At 43.8% G+C, this 21,035-nt stretch overlaps 1 protein-coding gene and 3 non-coding genes across 4 annotated transcripts in view; 1 reads left to right on the top strand and 3 right to left on the bottom strand.

Moving 5' to 3' along the window:
- The window catches only part of LOC120986160 (stimulated by retinoic acid gene 6 protein-like), an 87,796-nt gene extending 77,096 nt beyond the window's left edge, over positions 1-10,700 (top strand). The window contains exons 16-18 of the mRNA XM_040414552.1: positions 521-684; positions 5,887-6,006; positions 10,474-10,700. Of these exons, the coding sequence (XP_040270486.1) occupies positions 521-684; positions 5,887-6,006; positions 10,474-10,700 (511 nt within the window). The remainder of the gene's footprint in view (positions 1-520; positions 685-5,886; positions 6,007-10,473) is intronic.
- An 8,564-nt stretch (positions 10,701-19,264) lies between these two features.
- On the bottom strand, positions 19,265-19,336 carry TRNAH-GUG. Its single transcript has one exon. It is a non-coding gene; the product is annotated as a tRNA-His (tRNA).
- A 361-nt stretch (positions 19,337-19,697) lies between these two features.
- TRNAH-GUG lies at positions 19,698-19,769 on the bottom strand. Its single transcript has one exon. It is a non-coding gene; the product is annotated as a tRNA-His (tRNA).
- A 556-nt stretch (positions 19,770-20,325) lies between these two features.
- Positions 20,326-20,397, bottom strand: TRNAH-GUG. Its single transcript has one exon. It is a non-coding gene; the product is annotated as a tRNA-His (tRNA).
- Between the last annotated feature and the right edge of the window lie 638 nt (positions 20,398-21,035).

The raw sequence follows: 21,035 nt of genomic DNA, 5'->3' as shown, positions 1-21,035 counted from the left end.
TAAGGCCGAATGCACACGACCGTGTTCCGCGGCCGTGAGCGGTCCGTGGTATCCTGACCTGGCATCCTGCTGGTTGCTATAACGCCGTGCGCTTCATGCTGCTGCTGCACTACAGTAATACACTGGTATGATCTATTGAGTGTATTACTCTAGTGCAGCGGCGGCATGAAGCGCACGGCGTCATAGCAACCAATGACGCTGTGCGCTCCTGCTCTCAGCAGGATGCCAGGCCAGGATACCACGGACCGCTCACGGCCGCGGAACACGGTCGTGTGTATTTGGCCTAAGCCTATGTCATGGTACGGAACTTAAGATTTTATGTAGAATTTTCAAATGGAAACTCAAGTATATGTACAGTATTGTGAAATTTGACGATGAGATCACAGGGTTTCCTTTCTCACCTGGCTTTCCTTTTGAAAATGGACATACAGAAGAGAAAAGGGAAAAGTAGGCACCAGAATTTCCAGCATTGTTACAAGATGTTAATGATAATCTACTTCATGCTTCATTTTCTTCCTAGGAGAGGATTTCAGAATTTCAGCTATTTCTTCATGTTCTATTCAGCTATCCTTGGCTTTGGTGCATGTTTGGTCAGAGTCTTATTTAATGTAATCTTGGGGAGCTGGTTTCTGGCAAGGATTGACCGTCCACTGTTTCCAAAAGGCTATGAGGGTGCTGATATGGGTGAGTAAAGCCTATATTAGACAGAGCGAATATCGTTAATGCAAACAAAATTGAACGAGCCTCGCAAGATCAAATAAGTATGAGTGATTAAACGACGATTAATCGCTCATTTCTTGCCAATCGTGATCTTTCATCCTGCTAAACAATTAGCGTTCCTCGGTCCATCACGTGATCTTTTTGGTGATGGATCATGTGATGGACCATGTGATAGCAGTGACGTCATCAAAGGTCCTTTTCCTCACAGATGAAGACAGAAGAGATGCCGGCTGCGCGAACAAGTAGATTAAGGTGAGTTAAATTTTTTTTTTTTTTTTTTTTTAAACCCCTCCAGCCCTTTTGTACTAAGCATTCTGTATTAAGAATGCTATTATTTTCCCTGATGACAATGTTATAAGGGAAAATAATAATGATCGGGTCCCCATCCCGAACGTCACCTAGCAACCGTGCGTGAAAATCGCACCGCATCTGCACTTGCTTACGGATGCTTGCGATTTTCACGCAACCTCATTCACTTCTATGGGGCCTGCGTTGCATGAAAAACGCACAAAATAGAGCTTGCTGCGATTTTCATGCAACGCACAAGTGATGCGTGAAAATCACCGCTCATGTGCACAGCCCCATAGAAATGAATGGGTCCGGATTCAGTGCAGGTGCAATGCGTTCACTTCATGCATTGCACCTGCGCAGAAAACTCGCCCGTGTGAAAGGGGCCCAGCGAGTCGCAAAATCTTCTATAATCGTTATCTGCTAGGCATCTGCTGGTCTAATTCAAGCCTAACACTGAAGTCAGTAAGAGTAGGCACTCAAATAATTGAACCAAGTTTTGTATCCCAAATTCCTCACTCCTTTACTCCTCATGATAATATTTATCATGATAATAGTCACTGATAGCTGTACACAGGGGAGGTGTTATCAGTAATTGACAGCATTCTCTGTGTAAGTGTGTATACAGAGATAGCTGTCAGTCACTGATAACTGTACACGGGGAGGTGTTATCAGTGATGGATAGCATTCTCTGTATAAGTGTGTATACATAGATAGCTGTCAGTCACTGATAGCTGTACACAGAGGAGGTGTTATCAGTGATGGATAGCATTCTCTGTATAAGTGTGTATACATAGATAGCTGTCAGTCACTGATAGCTGTACACAGAGGAGGTGTTATCAGTGATGGATAGCATTCTCTGGGTAAGTGTGTATACAGAGATAGCTGTCAGTCACTAAAGCCCGTGCCCGTCCGTGGGGCAGCCGCATGGGGACCGTACCGCAAAAAGCCTGATCAGGCTTAGAATATACCATGAGAAGGCGTCCGGTTGCCATGGTAACCATTGGAACACTGCCACAGCGCAGCGGCCCAATGGGGGAGGGAGCTCCCTCTCTCAGTTTACCCTTCAAGCATAGGGCTGCAGCCACAGCAAATTGCCATCCGCACTGCACGAGCACCGTCCGTGGGGCAGCCGCATGGGGATCGTGGACCCATTCACTTGAATGGGTCCGCGATCCCTCCGTTCCGCAAATAGATAGAGCATGTTCTATCTTTTTAGGGTGCGGAGGCACTCCATAGTGCTTCCGTAGTGTTCTGTTCCGCATCTCCGGATTTGCGGACCTATTGAAGTGAATGGGTCCACATCTGTGATGCGGAATGCACACGGAACGGTGCCCGTGTATTGTGGATCTGCAAATGCGTTCCGCAATACGGCAACGGGCAGCAGACGTTCGTGTGAACGAGCCCTAAGCCTGATCAGGAGCCTGCCTTTAGCAGGACCCTGATCAGGCTTAGATATACCATAGTAAGCCGGATGCCTGTGAAGGCGTCCGGTTGCCATGGTAACCATTGGGATGCTGCTACATCGCAGCGGCCCGATGGGGGAGGGAGCTCCCTCAGTTTACCCTTCAAGCATCAGCCCGATGGTTAGCCCCTCCATACAGGCATGGAAGGGGTTAAACGGCCGACATCGGTGCCAGCACCAATGTCAGCCGTTTCAAGCAGAGTGTCAGCTGTACATTACAGCTAACACTCTGCCCCGCTGCCGCTCTGCCATCCTGAAAGGGAGGGTGCTGCGCGCTCTGCCATCTTGAAAGGGGGGGGGGGGGCGGGGGTGCTTCACACTTTGCATCTTGAAAGGAGGGGGCGGGAGTGTTGTGTGCGCTCTGCCATCCTGGGGTGGGGGGGGGCATCGCCACCACTTACCCATCTACACTCACCTAAAGAATTATTAGGAACACCTGTTCTATTTCTCATTAATGCAATTATCTAGTCAACCAATCACATGGCAGTTGCTTCAATGCATTTAGGGGGGTGGTCCTGGTCAAGACAATCTCCTGAACTCCAAACTGAATGTCAGAATGGGAAAGAAAGGTGATTTAAGCAATTTTGAGCGTGGCAAGCTTGTTGGTGCCAGAAGGGCCGGTCTGAGTATTTCACAATCTGCTCAGTTACTGGGATTTTCACGCACAGCCATTTCTAGGGTTTACAAAGAATGGTGTGAAAAGGGAAAAACATCCAGTATGCGGCAGTCCTGTGGGCAAAAATGCCTTGTGGATGCTAGAGGTCAGAGGAGAATGGGCCGACTGATTCAAGCTGATAGAAGAGCAACGTTGACTGAAATAACCACTCGTTACAACAGAGGTATGCAGCAAAGCATTTGTGAAGCCACAACACGCACAACCTTGAGGCGGATGGGCTACAACAGCAGAAGACCCCACCGGGTACCACTCATCTCCACTACAAATAGGAAAAAGAGGCTACAATTTGCATGAGCTCACCAAAATTGGACTGTTGAAGACTGGAAAAATGTTGCCTAGTCTGATGAGTCGATTTCTGTTGAGACATTCAAATGGTAGAGTCCGAATTTGGCATAAACAGAATGAGAACATGTACCCATCCTCTGATGGCTACTTCCAGCAGGATAATGCACCATGTCACAAAGCTCGAATCATTTCAAATTGGTTTCTTGAACATGACAATGAGTTCACTGTACTAAAATGTCCCCCACAGTCACCAGATCTCAACCCAATAGATCATCTTTGGGATGTGGTGGAACGGGAGCTTCGTGCCCTGGATGTGCATTCCTCAAATCTCCATCAACTGCAAGATGCTATCCTATCAATATGGGCCAACATTTCTAAAGAATGCTATCAGCACCTTGTTGAATCAATGCCACGTAGAATTAAGGCAGTTCTGAAGGCAAAAGGGGGTCCAACACCGTATTAGTATGGTGTTCCTAATAATTCTTTAGGTGAATGTATAAGGGGGGGGGGGGCATTAACCCTTCAAGCATCTGCCTAGCTCTGATGGTTAGCCCCTTCTAGACAGCGGTCCCTAAGGGCCATGGCATGGAAGGGGTTAAACAGTTATTTCAAGCAGAGTGTCACCTGTATTTTACAGCTAACACTTTGCCCCGCTGCCGCTCTGCCATCCTGAAGGGGAAGGGGAGGGAGACAGTGCGCTCTTCCGTGTGCACAGGAGGAGATACATAAAATCCGTCAGATGACGGATTCTCTGTAAACTCACTGAGAGCAGCCTGCTGTGCTTAGGAAGCATTTTGTAGAACAAAAACGAAAAAAATAAATACTTGAAAGTAAAAAGGGAGAGTGAGCACTCACAACGTCTGTACCATATGGAAATTAGTTTTACTAAGACCTGGTTGGTCAGATAAGGTTAAACACTAATACATTAAACACTAATACATTCACATTAAAATACAATTGACTTAAAATATAATTTTAATTTCTGCCAATGAAATAATTGTAGAAAGTGGGGTTCAGAAGTCTTGGATGCCGGTCTACAATTATTTCATTGGCAGAAATTCCCCCAGAAACCGTCATTTATATTCTTATATATTTATATTTTATATTTTCATGTATTTATATATTAATGTCCCCATATATATCAGCCGATGTTTACTAATGTGTGTATAAAAGGGTTAGTATGTATGTATATTTATTTTTTAACCATTTCAATTTTAATATTAAATTGTCATTATGTATCTTAAATTATCATTTTTATCCTTAATATTATGTCGGGAGTACACTATTTGTGTGCTAGTTGCATTTACAATAAAAAACGCAATGGCGGTTGAAAAACCGCACAAATACCGCACTCAAAACTGTAATGGCAGTTTCTGTGTCCAGAGGATCCGGATTCCGGTTTTTGTGGATTACCATAGAGACTATAAAAGGTGGAGATGGGGTAATGGCGCTTTGACCACTGAGGAAGGGGTGTAGACGCCCCGAAACGCGTCTGGTAAACAGAGGAGAAAAAGCGCCCACCGAATATACCGGACCCCCCTATGGATTGCATGGCCATGCATGAATGAATTCCTGGCAAAGCTAATACAGACACAGCCTTCAGCGCAGACCGCTGACCAGGATCCCGCGATACTGTGACGTCACCCGCCTGATACTTGCGGCGGAAGATACTCGGACGGCCGGCACCGCTCGCCTCGAGGAGACGCCACACAGTGGGACATACTACCAAGGAACCAGGTAGGAACTGATAATTACAAGTCTGGAACATTGCCTTCACTGTCTTAATAGGAGTGAACTCTCCTAAAGGAATTATTACATAAGGAGTCCGCTCAGAAGTACACTATATGAGGAACTTTTAGGACGCTTCTACCCACTCTATCCACAGCTACTGACATTTTTGCTACAAGTGTTACGGAGTGCGGCCATGAACATTCTACCCCGACCACAAATAGTGGAAATCATATTTGGTACCATATTGTAACATTTATATATTTTAAGTCAATTGTATTTTAATGTGAATGTATTAGTGTTTAATGTATTAGTGTTTAACCTTATCTGACCAACCAGGTCTTAGTAAAACTAATTTCCATATGGTACAGACGTTGTGAGTGCTCACTCTCCCTTTTTACTTTCAAGCTTTTATTACTATTGGGATCGGGCACCCAATTTAGAGTTAGCAGCACCCATCATAGCTATTAGGTGTGAGCCACCCGCCCACATATATACAAAAAAATAAATAAACACAACCAATTCTACAAATTATTTTCTCCACAAAATAAATTAATTAGTGTAAAATTATTATTATTTTTTTACAAAGGTGTTCATATCCTTTAACTCCAACAGTTTCTAAGGTGTGAAATCTATCGCATAAAGAGGAAGTTATGAATTATTCAAAGTATGTGCTCACTGTAACCAACAGACATTTTTAGTAATATTCTCTCCTATTTTCTAGGGTACAATACATGGACTGGCATGCTTCAAGTGGACCTGAATCATACTCACCCCATTGTTTTGTCCTTCTGTCACATGCTCACACAAGATGCCAAGTCAAGAAAACACCACATGGGTCCAGGTATTTTGCTATATTAATGTTATTACTAATGCATTATATTTAATATGTATAGGAAGAATTTTGTTGGGTAACTGAATATGCCTCTGATTTGAAGACCTAAATTAACATAGGATGAGGACATTTTTACAAGTTTAAAAAAATCTGCCGTCAAACAAATCTAAAGTTTTGGCAATTTGATTTGGGCGGATCACAAAACAGTATCCACACCATTATACAGTGAGAGTTGGCGAGAAAAACATCAGGGAGCAGGGAGATAGAGGATCACATGACCATGGGAGTTGGTTAGCCCTGATTGGTTCACAGCTGAATTTTAGCAGGTCCTTCAGTCTTGCTTGCTCATTCTGAGCGTACCTTGTGATCGGAGAGTATGTGTCTGGCAGAAAGCAATTACAGACACAAGCCAGCAATATAGGTGTTGCAGGGACAGTGTAGGGACATATTCGGTAGATTAAATCAATAGGTAGAAAAGTCAGGGTTTTATCAGGGAAAGCATAGGGTGGTCACCCAGAGTTCTGTGTGTGTGTTTCATACTGAGGACAGCAGCTGGTAGTAAGTGGAAAGTTTATGTATGAACTGCAAATTCTGCAATCACCAAACCAGCACAAACATCATTTTTTCTGGACATGAACAGCCAGCCTTTTTTTATTTATTTTTTTACACCTCAAGTTTTTTTTTTGGGCTTTTTTCCTGGCACCTTCAGCATAAGGGGCATTCATTATGCTGCAGATGCTGTGCAATTGCGCCTTATTTTTCTAAAGAACTGTTTCAATTTACAGTAGCTACTATTTGTAACTGGACATTTCAGTGCATCAATATGCCAGTTTATTTCAATGCATTGTATTGCCTCAATATACCCTGCAGTTTCAGTTAATGCATTGCACTGTATGAATTTACCAGTTCCAATCAACACATTGTATTATGTCAATATACCATGCAGTTTTATTTAAGGCATTGTATTGCATCAATATACTTTGCAGCTTTAGTTAATGCAATGTACTGCATTCATAAACCAGTTTCATTCAACCCTTTGTATGGTGTTATTAGGGATGAGCGAATCGACTTCAGATGAAACATCTGAAGTCGATTCGCATAAAACTTTGTTCTAATGCTGTACGGAGCAGGAGCCGAAGTTATTGCTTCGCGAAGTCTCCGGGAATTAAGAAAATAAAAATACATAAATATTACTTTATTATAAATATATTCCCAAATACCTTTCATTAGTTATAATGGCTATTTTTGTCTGGGGAGCAATGATTAGGACAAACAAAATGGCCGCAGTCCTGTTAGTGCACACAAAACCTGTCCTAATCACACAGGAGGACAAGTTACTGATATAAAGAGCTGCCTCATCCTCCTCTTTGCTTTGCTTGTCAGGAATTATGATACTGAATACAGTTTAATATGATATTAGGCTGAATCTCTGTAGGAATGGAGTTCATGAGGAGACATGAAGTACAGAGAGGATGGACAGGACAGGACAGGACAGACTGTGGTAATGTGGGGCTGTGGTAATGGAGACTGCATACAAGAGCTGCTGCTTATTAGCCACATCTGCTCATGAACTCCATCCCTACAGAGATTCAGCTAAAGATCTTATCTGTATTCAGGATCATAATCACTGACAAGTACAGCAGAGAGGAGGACGAGGCAGCTCTTGTAGCTCAGTGTTGTGAAGTAACTTGTCCTCCTGTGTGATTAGGACAGGTTTTGTGTGTACTAATAGGACAGTGGCCATTTTGTGTCTCCTGATGATTGCTTCCTGGACAAAAGGAGCCATTATAACTAATGAAAGGTATTTGGGAATATATTTATAATTAAAGTAATATTTAAGTATTTTCATTTTCTTAATTCCCGGAGAACCCCTTTAAGGCATAATTTGTGGATGCTTGAGAACAGAAGACAGTTAATTGCCATATGCTGGCCATAGACTTCTATTATGACGGAATGCAATACAGAATGCCTCTTATAGGCTTTCATTGTGCATGCCATCGTAGAATTCCGTTATGGTCCGTGGTAGCGAAATCCATAATGGGATTCTCCGATAACGTGAACCCTGGACGCCGAGCTTAAAAATCAAGTTCCCTCAATCGTACACAACCACAATTGTAATATCCAACTATTGGAAAGTGCTTTTACTGATTTATGTCCATACACAAAAACAGGAAAGAGATATCCCATAATCCTCAAAACAAAGTGCAGACTTATAATACAAGAGGTTCCTCTATACTAGCCTGCAAGATGATATCCTCTGAGAAAAGAGTTGCAGGAGAGTAAAGCTCCTCTTCCCCAGGTTTCCAACGCATTTCCCCTGTTGAAGGGTTCCTCAGGGGACGATGCCACCACAATAAACCTATAATAACTATAAACAGGCATGTTGTAAACATCGTGCAAATGGAAGCTAAAATAAACTACTATACACAAAGAGATGTTCCACAGATAAGCAGTCCCAGGTTGGGTGGTCAAATGATCAGGACAATCAGTACGACCCTTGCATCCAGGGCAAGACAAATCCTCTAAATACTTCCTGGTGGGGAGATTAAGTATTAAGTCCTCTGGTATGAATCTGATGTTTTAAGATACAGGAAAGGCCATTGATACAGGTGTCAATGGTATTAGGGGCTCACAAAATGGATGCCAGCTGTCCCAATAGATAATTGTCTCCATAAAAGCCTCACTGGAGAGGCTTTAGTCTCCCTAATAATGAATATGTCGGTAGTATCTCCAGATACCAAGAACTAAGGGGATCCTCCCACAGCTACAAGTATTTACTGGTGAGTAAACCAAGGATGGGGCATTGTAGCACATTACTGATTATATGATTAAATGGAACAGTATAAGAGTAATAGCCCTGGAGTATGTAGCAGCAGAGGATAATAAGCCTAACACAGGACTAGACGGTTCATGGATATATGGTATCCTCAGAAGGGAAGGGAACAGGGGGAGGAAGAGGATACCTCCCTGTAGTTACAGCTCAGAAGTCCCCCAGGTGTTAAATAGTCCAGTGATCTCCTTCCAAAAGTGGGTGAGAACTGAACACTCCCATTAATGATGGAAGAGGGAGTATGGGCCCCAACCACATCTCTAGGACATATTAGGAGAACCTGGAAACATTTTGGCATCAATAACAGGGGAACATTACCCTCTCGTGACAAATTTAAATGAGTTCTCATGGGTTTGTACACATCTTATCAGTGTGAGCACCTCAGGATATCTTTAACTGTAGCAGAGGAAAAAAAGATGCCTCCAAATCACTTTGCCAGTGCTTCCTTTTTTAATTCAAATGCACTCTGGGCCTTAAAGGGGTTATCCCATGATTAATGCTAGAAATGAATAGCAGACATCATATGGTACATGACAATCTCTTTCTAACAAAGCTAGAACCAGCCCTGTACCTCACACGGGTCCAGAGATCTTCCCATGCATTGCTTCAGTTGCTCTCCTAGATTTATTTCAAGATGGCAGCTCAGGGGGCATATCCTTTCTGCCGCAGCTCTCTCATTATCTCAGGAAGCAGTTGAAGGATGAAATTGAGCACGTGTGTCCACCTCAGAGAGATAAAATGATAAAACAAAGAGCTGGTGTCGCTATACAAATACCGGTACATTTTATTGAATAACTCAGTGGCTATAATATATTTTTAATTACATCAAATTATAAAAGTATTCCGATCCAGGTGCTTGTTTGAAAACTGCTAAATATTTTTCGTGGGACAACCTATTTAATTGATTTTAGCTTGCGGGTCAGACAACCCTGCACTATACAGTTACAATGGCATAGGTTTGAAGCCCAGGACTATGCCCTGTATATTTAGGGCACATGGTCCTTTGGCCTCACTCATACTTCAACATTTCATCAATATTTTCTTCTTTTTTTTTTTTAAGCCAGAACCAGGAATGGATCCTAAACATAGAAAATTACATGTACATCTTTTTTTCAAATCCACAACTGATCGTGGCTTAAAAAAAACGGAATTGTGAATGAGGCCCCTAAATGTTAACGCGTAACTCGTATGTAAAAAATTTTAATATATAGTATGATATATAATAATTTCAACAATTGTGCATGTATAGAATGATCAGCAATAGTACACAGTATAGATAATACCAATATGCCTTAGCGCAGGCATGCTCGACCTGCGGCCCTCCAGCTGTTGCAAAACTACAACTCCCAGCATGCCCGAACAGCCTACAGCCATCAGCCTACAGCAGGGCATTGTGGGAGTTGTAGTTTTACAACAGCTGGAGGGCCGCAGGTTGAGCATGCCTGCCTTAGCGTGTATATATGCAATATATTGAATTTGAGCAGCGCTGCAGCAACAGGGCTGCAACATAACAAAACGTGAAAGAAGTGAACGAGTGTGAAGACTTTCCAAACTCACTGCAAGTCATCAATATTCTACTTTCAGAAAACCCCTTTCACATAGTTCATTGGTAAAGTACATGTTCTAATATATCATTTATCTTTTAGATGTGCTCCAGGACTTGAAGAACAAACAAAGGAGGATGAAGTGGTACTTAGTGTATACTCTGATTAAGAACCCCATACTGATACTATACCGGAAGCCGAGTGTGGGCCATTTAGGGTCCTTCCCTGTAACTAAGGATGTTTTGCATCGATTACTGATCAATGCCTTACAGTCTCCGGACAGAAAATGTATTCTCATGGAAACCACAATAGACACTACTCAGATTTAACCTCCTTTTCAATACATGGGAACAATGGGATAAATAACCAACCTAATGCTAATTTCAGAAGAGCGTGTCCTGTGCGGACATTACTCCGTGTGTGAGCGTGATTTGCTGTTATGGACACTGCTTCTTTCACAGGATCGCACAGCATTATAATGATTTACAATACCTTTATCTACTGAATTATACTCAGGAGGACATTATGTCAGTAAAATTTAGTAGATGCAAGGTGGGGCAGTTGGGAAATCACACTCCCAAACAGAGCGTGTTCTCCACAGTGGACATACTAGTCTGAAATTAGCCTAAATCTAAGGCTACTTTCACACTTGCGGCAGCAGGGTCCGGCAGGCTGTTCCGGTGGGGGAACAGCCTGCCGGATCTGTGCCAACGCTAGCCGAAGGTGCCGCCGGTAGTCTACTCCGGCCCCAATCACTATATTGAGGGCGGGCCGGAGGTCCGGCCGCGGCACGGCAAACAAGCTGAGAGGCGGTCAGACAAAAAACGCAATGTCCTGCCACCACCGGAACAGCCTGCTGGACCCTACTGCCGCAAGTGTGAAAGTAGCCTGAAACCATGCATGATGCTGGAGTATAAGGGCTCAAGCACACGACAGTGTGCTGGCCGTGCCCCTGCTGCAGACCGCAAATTGCGGTCTGCAATGCACAGGCACCGACCGTGGGGTAGCCACCTGTGGATCGTGGACCCATTCACTTGAATGGGGTCCGAGATCGGCATTCGATGGTCCGTGGTGCGGAGGCACAGACAGAAAACCCATGGAAGCCTCCGTAGTGTTCCGATCCGTGCCTCCATTCCGCACTGCAACGCCTCTCCCAGATTGCGGATCAAGTGAATGGGTCCGCATCCGTGTTGCGGGGTACACACGGCCGGTTCCCGCCGGGCAGCAGCCGTGTGCATGAGCCCTAATGCACAGTGTGGTTTTGTATTATTTATCGACCTCTCTTGTAGTATCGGTGATGGTTATGTGTGGTGCGCTGCATTTGTTACTCATGTTTGAAACATTTGTTTAAAATAAAGAAAATATTAAAATATTACATGTAAATGTAGCAATGTTTTATACTGTTGGACAGTTCTATGGTTATTTCGCAGGTCTGTGGTTCATTTTCTCCCTTGAAATGATATAACATACCGTCAGACCAAGTATGCACAATAGAAACATAGAAACATAGAATGTGTCGGCAGATAAGAACCATTTGGCCCATCTAGTCTGCCCAATATACTGAATACTATGAATAGCCCCTGGCCCTATCTTATATGAAGGATGGCCTTATGCCTATCCCATGCAATGTATAAAAAATTTGCTCATAGCAATCAATTTAGTTCATTTTTATTTTGGTTACTTAGAACAATTACAGTTTTTCGTTATAGACATGTATAATACTGGAGGTCCTCGCCGTCTGCAGGGCTCGCCAAAGAACTCGTGTATATCATTTAACCCTTCAGAAGGCATTTTTTGGCTTTCACGACCAAGTAAAGTTTTTTTATTTTATTTCATCTCTGTAACTGATAACATTTTGCATTAACAGAGTCCCAGTACTATACGGTCTTGTTTTTGTGCAGGACAAGATGTAGTAGTGTTTCCATTTTATTAATTCAATTTGGGGGTTCACTTCTGACTTACAATAAGTGCATACATGTTGTGATGGTTACAGGGATACCAGATGTGTGGGGGTTATATTACTGTATATGTGTTTTTGTTAATAAAAAGTATTTGATTTAAAAAAAAAATCTGTTGATTTTTGTTCATATTTTTACAATTACTTCATTTTATTTATTTATTTTTAACCCATAAAAGGAACTTTCATGTAAAATAATTTTCAATTACAATACACTGGCATACGTATGTCAGTATTCTGTGCATAAGTACAGTAATACAGTATATATGCCCTAAGAGACTTTTAAAAGAGACATCCCTGGGGACCTTTATCTCCACTCAGGATATCTAGTGTCACAGGCATGGTGCTCTCTACTACAAGGGCTTTACCCCCCTCCCCCCTTGTACTATCAGGCAGCAGCACTAGGAAGGTTAACTACTTGGATCAGAGTTTTCTCAGATCCTGCCAGTTGTGTATTACTGCTGTCCAAATATAGAAAAAAGTTTTTTTGTTTTTTGTTTTGTTTCATTTTAGGACATTTATTTTTCACACAAAATAACCTGATTTCTTGTTTTTTATTCAATATGTGTACAACAAAATGTATTTTACACTAAATAATAGTGATTTTGATAGAGGGGGTGTGATTTAAAAAAAAAAAAAAAAGATTATGTGATTACTGTTTTATTACTTTATTTCACATTTATAATGTATTAGCATACTCGTGGGATAAAAAGACAGTGGGTGGTCGTTAAGGGTTTAAACCAGGCTCTATACATTGTAGGGCTAGGTCAGCTTAATGTAAGGATATCTTTCACTTACAGATCCGTTGCTTTATTATGGAGAAAAGGTACTTTTAATCCACATGTAAATGAGCAGTTAAGTGCACTGAGGGTGGGCTGAAGCCACTCTGTGCACCCTTGTGCCTTCTGCTTCTTCTCCAGCCCCTTCTTGATTGACAGGGACAGGTTCCTGCATTGTCATCTCATTAGAGAGGCAGTTTTCTTGCTTCTTTCAGCAGCAAAAGGTCAAATCGCAGTGGTGGTGCACCACAAGTCCCAGCAAGCCAACAAGCAGCACAGAGGAGGGCAGAACCTCTCTGCATGCAGTCACTAGCTAGAATGGCTGCCTGCAGACAGGTTCAGCCCTTTCCTGTGCTGCTATAGCGCTGCCATTGGCTGGAGCGTTGTTCCAGCCAATCGCAGCGCAGGCAGGGGATGCCAAACACTGGTGTCCCCTCTCTGACCTTGGGGGAGACAGGTGCTGACTAGTTCAGCCCCATTCACTCCTGTACAACCCCCCTGCAGCTCCACGGATGGTTAAAAAACTATCCAGAGCTGCGATTGGTCGGTCTTCAGAAACCGGCCAATGGCAGCGATCGGGGCTGCAGGGGGGCGGAAAAACCTCCCTGTGCCCGTAGGGAAAATGGCTGCCTGCCATGCAGAGCAGCCATCGTACCCCGATCACCGAGCGATTTCGCTCAGGGACCAGGTGTGCACAGTGCTGGGATTTCTGGCCCACTTTCCAGCGCCGTACATGTACGGCGCTGGTATCCTATGGGTTAATAATAAATAATAATAACTTTGGTAGTTGATTTTTAAAGTGGAAAGCCACTTTAAAACTTGAAACCGAACTTGGCTTCGGTTCTGACTGGTACCTTGGAACTGAAGCTGGTTCAGTTTCAAGTAGGCTTAGGTTAGGCCCAGGAGAGGCATTCTGTTAGTGTTAGGTACCCATCTGCAAAAGCCACATTGATGTTGGTAGATGGGCCTGACACACGTTTGATCAAAAATGGGGCCAATTTTAGTTTCTTCCAGGGCCACTTAAAGTTCCCAGTCTGCCCCTGGTCATCAATATCAGGTAGGTGAGGATCCAACAGTAGCCACCAGAAACTATACAGTGGTCAGAGCTGGAAGCAAAAGTTAACATCCACTGTTTAGTTTCCGACGCTGGCATACTGCAACTTATTTGCCAAGCACTTGAAAGATATCTAAGCTGCAGTACCCCAGCATGGCCAGATGGCGCTGTGCTCCCAACTCTGTATAGTTTCCTGCGCCAGCAGCTGTCCAAAACAAATGGTTGGTGGAGATGCCAGGTGTTGAACCACCACCCACCTGACATTGATGACTTATTTTGACGATAGGCAATCAATATTAACCCCTTAACCCATAGCACCGTACACTCACCTAAAGAATTATTAGAAACACCTGTTCTATTTCTCATTAATGCAATTATCTAGTCAACCAATCACATGGCAGTTGCTTCAATGCATTTAGGGATGTGGTCCTGGTCAAGACAATCTCCTGAACTCCAAACTGAATGTCAGAATGGGAAAGAAAGGTGATTTAAGCAATTTTGAGCGTGGCATGGTTGTTGGTGCCAGACGGGCCGGTCTGAGTATTTCACAATCTGCTCAGTTACTGGGATTTTCACGCAAAACCATTTCTAGGGTTTACAAAGAATGGTGTGAAAAGGGAAAAACATCCAGTATGCGGCAGTCCTGTGGGCGAAAATGCCTTGTGGATGCTAGAGGTCAGAGGAGAATGGGCCGACTGATTCAAGCTGATAGAAGAGCAACGTTGACTGAAATAACCACTCGTTACAACCGAGGTATGCAGCAAAGCATTTGTGAAGCCACAACACGCACAAGCTTGAGGCGGATGGGCTACAACAGCAGAAGACCCCACCGGGTACCACTCATCTCCACTACAAATAGGAAAAAGAGGCTACAATTTGCACAAGCTCACCAAAATTGGACTGTTGAAGACTGGAAAAATGTTGCCTGGTCTGATGAGTCTCGATTTCTGTTGAGACATTCAAATGGTAGAGTCCGAATTTGGCGTAAACAGAATGAGAACATGTACCCATCCTCTGATGGCTACTTCCAGCAGGATAATGCACCATGTCACAAAGCTCCAATCATTTCAGATTGGTTTCTTGAACATGACAATGAGTTCACTGTACTAAAATGGCCCCCACAGTCACCAGATCTCAACCCAATAGAGCATCTTTGGGATGTGGTGGAACAGGAGCTTCGTGCCCTGGATGTGCATCCCTCAAATCTCCATCAACTGCAAGATTCTATCCTATCAATATGGGCCAACATTTCTAAAGAATGCTATCAGAACCTTGTTGAATCAATGCCATGTAGAATTAAGGCAGTTCTGAAGGCAAAAGGGGGTCCAACACCGTATTAGTATGGTGTTCCTAATAATTCTTTAGGTCAGTGTATATGTATGGAGTTATGCGTATATCCCGCTCCATACACGGCGGGTGCTGGCTGTATCATACAGCTGGCACCCACCCGCACTGACAGGAAGCAGCAATCACGCCTCCCCTGTCATTTAACCCTTCAGGTGCCGTGATGCTGATCGCGGCACCTGTGAGTGAAGGCAGAGGAAAGCGGCTCAGTCTTCCTTCTGATTGGAGCCACCACAGTGAAATCACGGAGCTCCGATCCGATCGGTTGCCATGGCAGCCTGGACGCTGCTGAAGAGCCCCAGGCCCGCCATGGCTTTCTCCATACTGAGCTATGCACGAGGCATAGCTCCGAATGGAGAGTGTAAAAGTCCTAATCACCCTAAAAGATCTCTATTAGGGCTCATGCACACGACAGTATGGCTTTTTCAGTGTTTTGCGGTCCGTTTTTTGTTTCCGTTGTGTTTCCGTTTCCTTTCCGTTTTTCCGTATGCCATATACAGTATACAGTAATTACATAGAAAAAATTGGGCTGGGCATAACATTTTCAATAGATGGTTCAGCAAAAACGGAACGGATACGGAAGACATAAGGATGCATTTCCGTATGTGTTCCGTTTTTTTGCGGACCCATTGACTTGAATGGAGCCAAGCACCGTGATTTGCGGACAAGAATAGGACATGTTCTATCTTTTCACGGTACGGAAATACGGAAATACTGAAACGGAATGCACACGGAGACACTTCAGTATTTTTTGCTGAACCATTGAAATGAATGGTTCAGTATATGTTCCGCATAATGAACTCAAAAAGCGTCCAGTATACTGAACGCAAAATACTGTCGTGTGCATGAGCCCTTAGGGTGAATAGGAGAGGGGATCCAAAGATCCCATGTAATAGGCCCCTATGGGGGCTAATACACTGCTCAAAAAAATAAAGGGAACACAAAAATAACACATCCTAGATCTGAGTTAATTAAATATTCTTCTGAAATACTTTGTTCTTTACATAGTTGAATCTGCTGACAAGAAAATCACACAAAAATTTTAAATTGGAAATACAATTTTTCAACCCATGGAGGTCTGGATTTGGAGTCACACTCAAAATTAATGTGGAAAAACACACTACAGGCTGATCCAACTTTGATGTAATGTCCTTAAAACAAGTCAAAATGAGGCTCAGTAGTGTGTGTGGCCTCCACGTGCCTGTATGACCTCCCTACAACGCCTGTGCATGCTCCTGATGAGGTGGCGGACGGTCTCCTGAGGGATCTCCTCCCAGACCTGGACTAAAGCATCTGCCAACTCCTGGACAGTCTGTGGTGCAACGTGACGTTGGTGGATAGAGCGAGACATGATGTCCCAGATGTGCTCAATTGGATTGAGGTCTGGGGAATGGGCAGGCCAGTCCATAGCATCAATGCCTTCATCTTGCAGGAACTGCTGACACACTCCAGCCACATGAGGTCTAGCATTGTCTTGCATTAGGAGGAACCCAGGGCCAACCGCACCAGCATATGGTCTCACAAGGGGTCTGAGGATCTCATCTCGGTACCTAATGGCAGTCAGGCTACCTCTGGCGAGCACATGGAGGGCTGTGTGGCCCTCCAAAGAAATGCCACCCCACACCATTACTGACCCAATGCCAAACCGGTCATGCTGGAGGATGTTGCAGGCAGCAGAACGTTCTCCACAGCGTCTCCAGACTCTGTCACGTCTGTCACATGTGCTCAGTGTGAACCTGCTTTCATCTGTGAAGAGCACAGGGAGCCAGTGGCGAATTTGCCAATCTTGGTGTTCTCTGGCAAATGCCAAACATCCTGCACGGTGTTGGGCTGTAAGCCCAACCCCCACCTGTGGACGTCGGGCCCTCATATCACCCTCATGGAGTCTGTTTCTGACCGTTTGAGCAGACACATGCACGTTTGTGGCCTGCTGGAGGTCATTTTGCAGGGCTCTGACAGTGCTCCTCCTGTTCCTCCTTGCACATAGGTGGAGGTAGCGGTCCTGCTGCTGGGTTGTTGCCCTCCTACGGCGTCCTCCACGTCTCCTGATGTACTGGCCTGTCTCCTGGTAGCGCCTCCATGCTCTGGACACTACGCTGACAGACACAGCAAACCTTCTTGCCACAGCTCGCATTGATGTGCCATCCTGGATAAGCTTCACTACCTGAGCCACTTGTGTGGGTTGTAGACTCCGTCTCATGCTACCACTAGAGTGAAAGCACCGTCAGCATTCAAAAGTGACCAAAACATCAGCCAGGAAGCATAGGAACTGAGAAGTGGTCTGTGGTAACCACCTGCAGAACCACTCCTTTATTGGGGGTGTCTTGCTAATTGCCTATAATTTCCACCTTTTGTCTATCCCATTTGCACAACAGCATGTGAAATTGATTGTCACTCAGTGTTGCTTCCTAAGTGGACCGTTTGATTTCACAGAAGTGTGATTGACTTGGAGTTACATTGTGTTGTTTAAGTGTTCCCTTAATTTTTAGGAGCAGTGTAGTTATAAAAAGAAAGTGAAAAAAGTTTCTAAAAATTAAAAAAAAAACACCAATATATTAAAAGTTTAAATCACCCCCCTTTCCCAATGTTACATATAAAAATATATAAACAATAAAAAAATATTTGCTATCTCCGCATCCGAAAATGTCTGAACTATTAAAATATTTTTTTTTAAAGTTCCTATGCGGTAAACGCATAACAGAAAAAAAATTAAAAACATGTGATTTGCCATTTTTTTGTCACCTTGTCCCCCCCCCCAAAGTAGTAAAAATAAATATTCAAGTTTGGCATCGCCCCATTCCTATTGAGCCGCAGAATAAGGACGTCAGGTTATTTATAGTGCACAGTGAACGCTGTGATGTCAAAACCCCAAATACCTTGGTGGAATTCTGCTTTTTTTTTTAAATGCACTTTGTCCCGCAAAGAATAATCCCTCATATAACTATGTGAATGGAAAAATAAAAAAGTTATGGCTATTGGAAAGTGGGGAGGAAAAATCCAAAATGTAAAAAATCAAAATAGGCCCAGTCTTTAAGGGGTTAAAAACCCATAAAACCCCTTTAAGTGCATGGGTCACACGCTGGATTTGATGAGGATTTCAGCATGGATCGCACACCATATCTATATCCAATCTGCCAATTTACAAGCCAAAAATGCAGTATAAGGCCTCATGCACACGACCGTTGTGTGTTTTGCGGTCTGCAAACCGCGGATCTGCAAAAAAAGGATGGCGTCTGTGTGCGTTCCGCAATTTGCGGAACGGCGCAGACAGCCTTTAATATAACTGCCTATTCTTGTCCGCAAAACGCGGACAAGAATAGGACAGGTTATATTTTTTTGCGGACCACGGAATGGAGCAACGGATGCAAACAGTACATGGAGTGCTGTCCGCATCTTTTGCGGCCCCATTGAAGTGAATGGGTCCGCATGCGAGCCACCAAACCACCCCTTAAGGCAAATCTCCATTCCTATGCAAAAGGGGGGAAAAAAATGATACACATATCTGCCATGGAAAATATCCACTGCGATTGCAGATAAAAATAAATTTTACATAAAACTTGCATATATCACATTATATCCTGCTATCTCAATATTTCCCATAAAACATCTTATTCTGTTTCACCCTTCGCCTCCAGAAAAAAAAATAACCAGTCACTTTAACATTTAATCAGTGACATAGACAATAAAAGATTATAATATCACAGATGGAAAAAAACAAAAACACTAGAGCCCACTTGCCGTGCCATTGCTATTACACAATGCCGTGACTCGGATTCGAACCGAGGTTGCTGCGGCCACAACGCAGAGTACTAACCACTATACGATCACGGCGAGCTACTCGGGCTCTGAACGCCTGCTTGCAGCACACTGCTTTTGAGCTCTACACCCCAGTGACGTCACTAACAGCCCCGCCTCCTGTGGGAAGCTTCAGTTATATGGCTCCATTCAATACAGTTTCTTACGGCGTTACACAAACCTATGGGCACTGTAGAAAAAGGAAGCCTAACTGTAGTACAGTAACCGTCCCATAACATAATTACATGCGACATGACGGGTACATGTAAAGTGATAAATATATCATGATCTGCTATTGATTAAAATAACAAATTAAAGTAATCTGAACTAAATAAACTAATATTATTGTGGCTCTAAAAAGTACGAGCCCATTTGCCGTGCCATTGCTTTCACGCAATGCCGTGACCCGGATTCGAACCGAGGTTGCTGCGGCCACAACGCAGAGTACTAACCACTATACGATCACGGCGAGCTACTCGGGCTCTGGAGCCCTCCCCTTCACCAGACTGGTTTTCACATGCATAGATCCATGACGTCATGATCTCATTCATCACAGCAAATGTATTCGTACCCCCTCTAGTGGCCATTACTTGTACTACAGTCGCTCGCTGTTCCATAACGGTTCCTGACTGGATCTCTAAAGATCACGTTTAAAAAAACAAAAAAGTAAAAAGTCTGCGCTTAGCTAAAGTGCATAGAAATAACATAACTAATGATATATCATTTGTATTGTATTAGTCCCCCCTCTAGCTCCTACTGCTGTACTAGTGTGAATTTGTACCACACGCTCCCTATTTCACGACAGTTCCTAATCCTGACTGGATCTCTAAAAAACGTGTAAAAACCAGAAAAGTAAAAAGTCGGCGCTTAGCAATAAAATAACTACTGGCATGGTATAAGCATTCACCCATGCAGTTATGTGTATATACACAACAGCTAAACTTCCTATGAAAATAAAAAATACATATGCATTTAAAACGGAATAAAAACTGAAGCCCACTTGCCGTGCCATTGCTATCACGCAATGCCGTGACTCGGATTCGAACCGAGGTTGCTGCGGCCACAACGCAGAGTACTAACCACTATACGATCACGGCGAGCTACTCGGGCTCTTGCTTTCAGTGCCTGCCCATAGCTCTCTTCAGCAGACAACTCTATGACATCATCGTCTATGACATGCGCATGCGCGAGTTTGTGTCAGCGGCTTACTATACAATTTACTAGGTTGTCTCTAATCTTCTCCCCGCTGTAGAGGAAGCGTCCTCCTCGAGCTTTGGTCACGTAGAATGGATAGCGCTTGTATCCTGAAGGGGCTGAAAACGTTACCGAACTACAGCAGAGCGCGCTGGCTAAGGAGAGATGGTTAGCACTGAGCATGCGCAATTACCTGACTAGCGGTAGTAGGTGGTGGACTCGTGTAATACAATCACTTCCGTATACGCGTCACCTGCGCTCCCGCTCTTTTTATTCCTGAGGTGATAACCCTTGGCAGCTTGTACCACTCAGGGAACCAGTAGTGCCAATGGCCGGCGCTCCAGAGGGCTTACACACGTGGTGTGCCTCGTCCTGCGTGTACACAAGCGTCCTAATAACGCAGCGCCACATTGCAGCAGGCGGTTTTCTGCTGGTGTTTTTTCCAGGCTTCCAATGGAGGCATGTCCTGGAGATTTATGTACTCTAGCGGAGAATCCTTTGGGCTGTACTGTGCCCCAGTACATTGGGGTTAAAACAATCT

Source organism: Bufo bufo, chromosome 1, assembly GCF_905171765.1.
Source record: "Bufo bufo chromosome 1, aBufBuf1.1, whole genome shotgun sequence".
Taxonomy (NCBI): Eukaryota; Metazoa; Chordata; class Amphibia; order Anura; family Bufonidae; genus Bufo; species Bufo bufo.
The sequence above is the reverse complement of the archived record's forward strand: the minus strand, read 5'-3'. Positions and strand labels throughout refer to the sequence as shown.